This window comes from Amaranthus tricolor, chromosome 9 (genome assembly GCF_026212465.1).
Source record: "Amaranthus tricolor cultivar Red isolate AtriRed21 chromosome 9, ASM2621246v1, whole genome shotgun sequence".
Taxonomy (NCBI): Eukaryota; Viridiplantae; Streptophyta; class Magnoliopsida; order Caryophyllales; family Amaranthaceae; genus Amaranthus; species Amaranthus tricolor.
Genome location: NC_080055.1, coordinates 28203545 through 28213893, shown reverse-complemented (window position 1 = coordinate 28213893; position 10349 = coordinate 28203545). Strand labels below are relative to the sequence as shown.

The window sequence follows — 10349 nt, the reverse complement described above, 5'->3', positions numbered from 1 at the left end:
TCGTTTTAAAATCGTTTTATTCAAAAATTTGTGAAACATTAATTAATTTAACAATTTAGTAACGTACTTAAAATTAATTTTAGTTGTTTAATATTTAAAATGTCAATTTAAATGTAAAATACCCATTTTAAATATTAAAATACACACTTTAGTTAATTAAATCTTTTCGAACCAGTGTCACGGTGAAATAATTCACATAAAACAATTGTTCTACGTCTCACTTTGTCTTTTTTGCCACTTTGATACCATGGGGCCATAAACTGGAATGTTTGGCAATTTAATTTTGACATCAAAAGATTATAACAATTAGCAAAGTATTCTACAATTTCAATTTTAACTACTCTAGGAAGAGACCGTCTTTTAAAAAGACGACTTAAAAACAATAAGCACAGATTTCTAATTGGGTTGTTTAGCTTGTATATTTAATGCGTCTCTCAGAGAGACTGTCTCTCACAACAATTTGTGCTTCAATTTTTACATTCTAGCCATTCCTAATAGTTTAGTTTAGTTTTGTAGTAGTAGTACATTACTTCTGCTGCCCTAGAGATCACCCGGAGAATCAACGATCTTTCTACAAACTGGACATGATGTACTTCGCGCAAGCCATTCATCAATGCACAACATATGAAATAAGTGTTGACACCCGGGCAGCTGTCTTGCCTTTTCGCCCTCAACAAGATCCTAACAAAAACCGGAATATTTATATTTAGATTACGGGTTATGAAAGGTGATAAAAAAATGCGATGTCAGAGAAGAGACAATGGAGAAGTAAGGTGCAAATTAGGCGAAAATAAACTTTTCATTTTAAGTGATTGATTGATACAAGTTACAAGTTAATACATATTCTTATAATTGAAATAACATTTTCCAATTTTAAATGAAGACGTGGTTTATCTTCTATTTAGCCTAATACCTCTAGTAAGTCAAAAAGAAGGAGCTAGCTAGTTAAATAGTAGTATATATTATCGGTGGATTATTTTTCATTTATAATGAGTGGGGTTCAAAAAAGTCAAAAGTTAAAGTTAACTTATTATATTGGTTAAAACTTTGGCACTATAAAATATTTTCAGTATTCAAACATTTAAACAACTTATACTTTTTCCAGATTTTAATAGTTATTACAATTTTTGTAGCAACTATTACTCATCGACTAATCTTATTTGATGTACATTTCTCTATGTATAATGTAAAACATAGTCAAGTGAAATCTTGTTTGATTCGCCTCAAGGCATATTTTCATAATATAACTTTTTAGTATTTTTTTATCATATAAATTAAAGATATTAAAAATTAAAATTGTGCATTAAATAACGTAAAAAAACAGAAATGTACAACTATTAAAAACCAAAGGAAGTAGTAATTTTCAAAAAAAAGTCGAATTGAACTTAATTACACGGCGGAAAGAGTTTTGAACCAGCAAATCAACTCATAATTATATTTAAAACAATTTATTTGTAATAAGTACTCCTAAATCACAAAGGTAATCGGTTGGTTTAGCTTTGTTTCTGCATAATTACAAGTTTGAATAATTAGGTTAATAACCTATGAATATCACCAAAATAAATGATTTTGTTTAAATTGCTAATTTGTGAACCTAAATAAATGAGAAATTCCCGCAAGTAAGATTCAATTATATCAAATTTTGAAGAATTTATTAGTTTTTAATTACGATTATAATGGAATATAGTGAAATAATTACCTGTAAACAAATGGTGCAACAAACTTGAGTATGCGAAATTGGAAGATGAGATTTTGATGATGAATTAGGTCGAAATTTGAAGACTGGGAGCTTTCTGATGAGCTCAAGGGAAACCCCACGAATTTCAACCACGTTGTACAAGTCTGATCCATCTTCAATGCCTTCATTCATACTTGTCTGAATTTTAATTAATTTTTCTTAGTAATGTTATATTCTACACAATTTAAAATTAATTGACTAAGCTAAGGGATGAGGGAAGGTTAGCCGATGAAAATTGAATTTAAAGTGGTATATACTATATATTTGCTCTCCAGCTAAAATAAGATTCATTTTTCCAAATCATATAATTAAACGTTGATGAATAATATTATTTATAGCCTATAAATGATATATGCTACACATTTTTAAATTAGTTGACTAGTAAAGGTATTTCAAGTAAAGACTAGTACGCTATAAAAATATCATACACTAACAACCCGTTTGATTAGTGGTACTAAATAATGGTTAAAATTTCATTAAAAGTTCTATGTCATTCCCATAGTGTTGAAACTTTGAGAAAAAAAAGGTTTTTTTTTTACAAATTTCTATTACCACGTAATACCACATTCCCGAATGGTAATTCTTCGGAATGAAATTTACGAAGAAAATGAGATGATTGAAGTTGGACAAACATGACCATCAATGTAGCCAAGAGATTTTTCAAACAAAATAACATTAGTTTTTATCCTATTACCACTGTTTATTACCATCTATCAAAAGAGCTCTAAGTCTATATAAGAAATTTGTTCTCGAATATTTACTTACTTGCCATTGGTAAGCCTTGAGAACTGCAGGGCTGACCCATTCTCTAAAGGCTTTCCCATCGAAAATGCTTCCAAAAAGAGCAACCTGATTATCATCACAAACATGAAACATTTAATTGCAAAATTTAATCAATTACTCTAAAAAGAGCTGCACTAAGAAAGTAATTTGAGATTCGGGTTTAGTTTAACTTTGAGCAATTACTATCTTTTTTAAACAAGATTTTAAAATTGAATCTTACTTAACTCTTCTTTTCTTTAAGCATATCGTGTTATAATTTTAAAAATGAGCTAATATAACATGTTGGCTAATTTTGGTGAGATTTTCGGTTTCCTTGTCTAAGAAAAAACTTTGTACTATGGTCCGTTCCTTTAAGTATTTCTTATTTGATCATTTTATATAAATTTTTTTTATTAAATTCGACAAATTATTTTAAGAGACGTAAAGAGTATTAATTAATTTTTCATCCTCCAAACTATAGCTACTTTAGGGGACTAATGGGATTCAAGAAAAATATCATTAGATTAGTCTTTTCTCCAATTATAGATATCAATTTTTAATTTTCAAAATTGGGATAATTCATACTAATTTTTTAATATCTAGAAAATACTTCATGATTAATATTAGCATCTAATTATCTAAGAAATAGGAAGCATTTAATTATTTGCTCTATGAGTTCATTAGTTAGATAAATTGGTAGTACTTTCCAAGTTTCATACTTTCTCTGTTTAAAAATATCCTAATTTATTCCTAAATATCTTTAATTATGTATAATAAAAAATTATAAAAATTTAATATTAATAATCTTTATAATGAGACGAATCAAACAAGATTCAATTTTCACTATGTTTTGACTTATATATTAAAAACTAATTATAAATTAAAGGTGATGAATGAATAGTGCATTATCTTGTAATGAAGCAAGTAATATGGAATGAAGAAAGTATTATTTTTTATATTTAACTAAAGAACTCTCACAATTTTTAAAACAAATAATATAAAATAAATAAATCTGTACCGTATAAATGTAAAATCTACCACCCTCATAAATAACTTGTTCACTTTATAATTCGTTTGCGATTTTGGCTTGTTCATGCATTAAGAGAAATACGAGTTAGGGATTATCTTTTTAAGAGAAATACGAGTTAGGGATTATCTTTTTAAGAGAAATAACCAAAAGGGTAAAGAAAAAAATATGCTACTTCATAGGTAATAATAATTGGATTATTGATAGTTTTTATCACTTTATAGGACAAGCAAATGGGAAAAAAATTATTTCTATAAATAGGAAGTGTAAAAACACTGATTTTTATCTATTAGTGTTAAGAATTAAAAAAGAGTTTATTAAAAGTTAAAAATGAAAAAAAAAAAAAAAAAACACTTGATTGCCAAATCTAACATTTGGATATGCCTTTGTTCAAAACTTCAAATCCTTGTACAGAAAGCAATAAATGCAAGATACTTTTACACTATTCATTGATTAATAATCTCAAAAATATAATGAATAGGTATATTATATATATATAGCTAGTCTCTTGAGAGATCATTTTTTTGAGAGATGTATCTCAAATTCAGTCCAATAAAAATTAATTTCTATTTATCGTATTCTTAATACCTACTTATTATATCCTTAATGTCTACTTTTAATATCTTAAATGCGTACTTACAATATTTTAAAAAACATATAATAAAACAGTCTAATTAAAAATAATCTCTTAAAAAGATCGTCTTTAGAAAAATTTGTATTATATATATATTCATTAATGGTACACCAAATGATAGAGAAATATGGAAGAATCAAATCCAAATCTAACTTAAACAAATTATATTTGCTTTTTAATTAAAAAGAAACCTGACCAACTAAATACCGATCCTTCGAATACATTTCAATTATGAATAATAAAGAAGTAATGGTTGCCATGACCAGCAAGTTGCATCTAAAAAGACTGATATAAATGATATAATCAGTTTATATTGTTCTACAAAATCAATGCACCAAACGTACAACTATTTAAGGTCAACTAACCTACTTCATATTGGAGCAAGTTGTCTACATCAAATGGTCCAGGAGAACTATGAGAATTTAATTCTCTAATTAACATTTTGCAAAATTTTTATTTATAAAAATATTTATTTCAACTAAACTAAAAGTTTAAGTAATTAATTGTTAAAACATTAAAATAGCATATATTTTTATTATGTTTCTTCGCATTATAGCTATTGTATTTAGAATCACGAACGGATATATCGAATATGATCATATAATCAATTATTTAAGCGCATGATTAAGACACTAAAAAAATTAAAAAAAAATAGTCCATAATCCAACCTTTGTATATTTTTTGCTGACAGCACCTTTGTTACATTTTAACCCGCTATTATAGTTACGTACCAAAAAAAAGGAGTAAGGTTAGACCAACGAAGAAGCATTAGCGGGAAGAAGAAATGAGTGTAACGTTTAAAAGATACCTACAATAGCCGGTTAAAATGTGAACACGGAGTGTTGTTAGCAATAAATATACAAAGGTTGGATTATATTTATCAATAGTATAAATAATAAATGAGATTATTGAGGACAATTTTTGCTAAAAATATTTTATTATACTCTATGATGTATATAATTAGTTATATAATTATGTTTACCTTGGATAAAAAATGACCATTAAAGAGTGAATCAAGCAATTCAAGAGCAAGAATGGCACCAGACATGACCCCAATTGCAGCACCTCTACATAAGCCTGATTCAGTTGTATGCCCTTTTATGGCTCCTGCTATGCTTCCTATTATCACCCCTCCTGCCAAATTATTATTCACATTAACAAATAATTAGGAAGATGTTAATTATATGATCATTAATTAATCATAACAAATTGCATGATTAACAAGTATTTACCATATAAATAATTGAAAATTTATTCATATACAAATCAAGTTCATAAAGAATTAAAGTTGACAATGACATTATGTAATTTAACCTCAATATGATTGGTTTTTTAATTATAAAATAGGTGAAAGTAAAAGATATCTTTTTAATTAATATATCCACGTCAAAATATCTAAAGGATCAGGACTTAGATTTTAATATAAATATATTAATATATTAACCTTAAAGAAATATAAATATATAATCACTTATCACTATACTTTCTCCGTTCTTTAGAATTTGTAGCATAACATCATTAAAGGGTAAAAAAATATTGAATATTGAAATTAAAAATATGATCGTTTCTAAAATCTTTATTGTCTATTTTAGAAATATGCTCAACCTTTTTATTCATATTAGTGACTTTTTAATTATAATTAAATTTTTGGGATGGAGAGAATACGAAATCAAAAGTGAAGCTTGCAAAGATAGATGAGGACAAAGTAATTAAAGAGAAAGTATTATATATAGACTTAATACACACTATTTTATTGTGCACCAACCTTAAAAGGTATTAAAATAATAATTAAGTATATTAACAAGTACAATCCAGTACAAACATTAAGAAATATTTACTATTATTAAGTTGGTACACACTAAAATAGTATGTGTTAAAGGTGTATAAGAACTTTACCATAGTAAAGGATGTTAAACAAGCTTACCAAATGCAAAAGTGATGGTACCAATTGCTAAAGCAACTTTCTTCAACAATTTCAAAGCTAATTGAAATCCAAATCCAAATACAAAATCTCTAATTTGCATGCTTTCAAATAAATGAACAACCTTTCTACAAACAAAATTCAAATGAGAAGAACAAATAAAACTTCTCCAATGAAAATTCATATTTAGTTTTATGTGAATACACTTAAAAATAGTAATTAGCTAATATAATTGTAAATATTTTGGAAAAAATAAGAGTTATGAATAGAAGCAGCCTTGAAAGGTATGTATTTGAGAGAGTTAGTAATATGGGAAAGGGGACTAATAGCATTTATATGAAGTTTGGAACTAGAAATAGCATTTAAGAAGGTATGGGCTACTTGCTCTTCCCACTAGCCAATTAGCCATATAGGCATATATGCATGCATTGGAGAGTAATCCCATCTCCCACTTAATTTTCCACTTTTTTACGGATTGTTTCTTTAACAGACGTATCTTAAGCCCAATTCATTAAACATTAGTGTCTATTTATATTATCCTTAATGCTTATTTACCGTATTCTTAATGCTTATTTTTAATATCTTAAACGTCTACTTATATAATTCTTAATGTCTACTTACAATATTTTAAAAATATATAATAGACCGGTCCATTTAGAGATGATCTCTCAAAGAGACCGTATCTTACAAGAATTTGTGAATCTATTTATATTAATAAATTTGTCTCATTTTTAACATGTAGATATAAATTCACTATTTTTTATTCTTTATATCCTCTATATTATTTTTTAAGTATCTATTATACTCAATTTTTATAATTTTTTAGTTTCTGTGTCAAAAGTAAATGGGATAAAATGACTCAAACAAGTAGCAATTAATGTAGTGGTGTAACCTAACATTTTTACCAACTTTGGAACAATATAATAATAGTAGATAGTTGGATAAATTTTGCAGATGGAAAATGATGCTTATGATAAATTTTCTTGGTGATATATTGGATTTTTATGGACCTAAGATATTTATGTAGGTAAATGTTTTGTATGGGAATTTACCGTTGGTTGTTTTTTGCGGAGTTTGGACCTACATATCTATACAACTCACAGAGTGTTTACCAAACGTATGCTAATTATTTCTAGTGATTGATTTAAATACTTAATTTTATCAATTGGTTTATCAGCTAATTTTGAACATATGTTTAGAAGCAGCTTATTAAAAATTAGTTGATTTATAATAACAAGTTGTTTTAACCAATAAATTTTTCAAACATTATTATCCAAACATTATTATTTGAGTAATATAATATTGTTAGTATATAGTATTTTTTAGAAAGTTGATATTTAAATTGTTAGTCAAGTCAATTTCAAAATAAATTCTTTTTTAGATTGAGTTATTTTCTAATACAATCGCTTTTAATTTGGCTAAATTTAGACTAATATAGAAGCTAAGGCCTAAGAGTATAATATTAATTTATTATTGAAAATTTCCAATGAATATTTATAATTTATTAACTTAAATTATTTTTATTATCATAATAAAGGATCAATATACAACTTCTAAAACTTCAATACCAAACATTTACCGTACAGCTAGTCCCTTGAGAGACCATCTCGTTGAGAGACGTATCTCAAATCCGGCCAACCCATTAAAGATTAATACCTACTTACAGTATTTTTAATGTCTACTTACATTATCCTTAATGCTTAATTATCATATTCTTAATGTCTACTTATAATATTTTAAAAAATATATAATGGGTCGGCCCATCTAGATATGGTTTCTCAAAGAAACCGTCTCTCATAAGAATTTGTGTATACCGTAAGCCATGAGTACTATTGAATATGGACATTAAATCAGTTTTTATATATGAGTTATTTCAAATCGAATCTAGTCATACTTGATTGAAGTTACGCATTAGAAGCAATTTATGAAAAATAAAAATAAATAGAAATAAATGTTGCTCAGATAACGGGTGCTACTAGTATTTGTGAATAATTTGTATGGGTTTCCTAAGGGTATTGAAGAGATCTCTTCGAAAGTAACCAATCAAGGAAGCACCTCCAAGTCCTACTTTCGATACCCATAAGCCCATTAATGAACAAATATCCTCCCTTTCAATGCCTAGTTTTGAAGCCCATAAATTATTTTCTTTTACCCTGGCTACGATGATGATAATAATAATAATAATAATAATAATATATTCATCTTTTTATTTTTCATTACTGATTAAAAAATTGTCACCAACTACTAAATTAAATCATTTTTTACAAAAACTACTTATAATAATGAAAATGATATATACAGTCTTAAAATATATTTTTTGTAAATATCATTGCCCTAAAATGTATTAAAAAGTACTTACAAAGTATATTTCTTTGTGAAATTCTACGTACTAATGAAATTCATTCAATATTCGGTAAACTTTTTTATGTGGAAAGCACTTAACTTTTAGTCTTTAGATTTTTTTTCTTAAGTTTTTTTTTTTAAATAATAGAGAAATGAAATTTTAGGAAAAATAAGCTTCTCGCAAACACTTATGCGCTGAAGAAAAGGAGCTTAGTAAGAATTATATCCATAACATTTTAAATAATATTTACTCTCTAAACATTAGTTTTAAGTCATGTATATTGGTTAATGCTTTAACACCCAAAAATTATTGTAACCAAATAAAAGACTAGATATACATGTATTTAAAGGAGTTAAGAAGTTTTCTAAATGTTCATCACTCATAAATGAAAAACTAAAGACAAAAAAATAATTCATAATTTTAACTGTTATATTTAATTTGATGATATTTTCTCTAAAAGTCTCCCTTGTCCGAGACCATTTTAAGAATCTTGTATCTATGAATTAAACACAAGTTCAAATTGTGTTTTTTTGAAGTTACTCTTTTGGTCAATATTGTTTTATTAAGTTTTAGTTGACAGATAAGATAAAAAAAAAAGTGAATATATAAAGTAGTTGAACAGAGAAAATTAATTTGTTAATAAAATTAAAATAAAAAATATAACTCATTAATAAAAATATAAAAATACTATAATTTAAAAAAACAGACTTAGATGTTAATAAGTGTGTGAAATTAAAAGTTAAGAAGTCTAAAATTTCTAGCATGGTATCACAAATTAGCTTGAAATGATGATATAATATCATAATCTAAAAGGAACAAGCATGACATATTGAGAACTATCAATTGATAGTCATACCATTTAAAGAAACAAAATTCAATTAAAATTATGCAATTTAACTTTACAACCATAGATATGCTATAAATAGATCATGAAAATTGAAATTATTAAAATTACATTATTGTGTTGTGGGTCCATCACATCAAACAACAAGAATTTTCTTCACGCACAATGAAAAGAGGCCAAAAATGGGTAGCCTCATGAACAAACACAACATTTTCATTATTCTTTAGTGTAGAACATCCATAGAACAAGTAATACTATTAGGGCTATTATCATGACTTTGATTAGTAGCCTTTGTACAAACCCCATTATCATCCAATCCCATATCACATTTCATTGATATTAACAACTCGTTTCGTAAACAAATAGATTCGTCTCGAAGTCTAGAATTCTCCTGAAGTAACTCGTAATTAGTCTCCATAACAAGGTTAAGTTTTTCAGCTAATTGGTGATTTGCACTAAGAAGTTGCAAAACTTGTGATTGAAGATTCTCAAGTTGTTTACGTTTGCGAAGCCTAGATCTTCTCGCTGATTCTCTATTTGATATCATCCTCTTTAGTCTTCTTATCTCTTGTTCTTCATCTTGTTCCTTGTTTGGTTCATCATTTGAAGATATAATTATAGGGTTTATCCTATTATTAAAGTTGCATGAAGATGTATGATCAAGTGTAGTGTTTAAAGATGTTAGATCATGGAGTGGTAGATATGAGTGGAGATTTGGTAGGAATTTATTGTTTGAGTTTGATGATGAAATGCTAAATTGGGATTCATAAGTGTTGTTTGGTTGGTTTTTAAGAGTGGAGGGTAAGATTTGAAATCCTTTATCTTTGTCGTTCTGATACATATTTTTGTTTAGATGTTTTGTTTTTCAGATGCTTTTTTAGTAAAATGAAAAATAATGAAGAGAGAAATTAAAGACGTAGGATAAAACAATGAGATAATTTAAAAGACATAAGAAAGAAACAATATATAGACAATAGAATTACGGTCTAACATTGAGATGTTGATCATTAAACTTGCCAAAGGAAATTACAACACCAATAGCATTTTACATTTTATCTCATTAAGTGGGCATCCATCTT

The 10349-nt window shown here is 26.6% G+C and overlaps 2 protein-coding genes across 2 annotated transcripts; both read right to left on the bottom strand.

Moving 5' to 3' along the window:
* Positions 1-185: 185 nt before the first annotated feature.
* Positions 186-6375, bottom strand: LOC130824255 (NEP1-interacting protein-like 1). The gene is made up of 5 exons (XM_057689184.1): positions 6086-6375; positions 5144-5295; positions 2504-2587; positions 1700-1876; positions 186-681 (listed from the first exon to the last, which is right to left on the bottom strand). Exons 1-5 carry the CDS (start codon positions 6264-6266, stop codon positions 541-543), a joined length of 735 nt encoding a protein of 244 aa, XP_057545167.1. The 5' UTR covers positions 6267-6375; the 3' UTR covers positions 186-540.
* A 3027-nt stretch (positions 6376-9402) lies between these two features.
* On the bottom strand, positions 9403-10111 carry LOC130824251 (transcriptional activator TAF-1-like). The gene has a single exon (XM_057689178.1). The coding sequence runs from the start codon at positions 10109-10111 to the stop codon at positions 9494-9496; it is 618 nt and encodes a 205-aa protein (XP_057545161.1). The 3' UTR covers positions 9403-9493.
* Between the last annotated feature and the right edge of the window lie 238 nt (positions 10112-10349).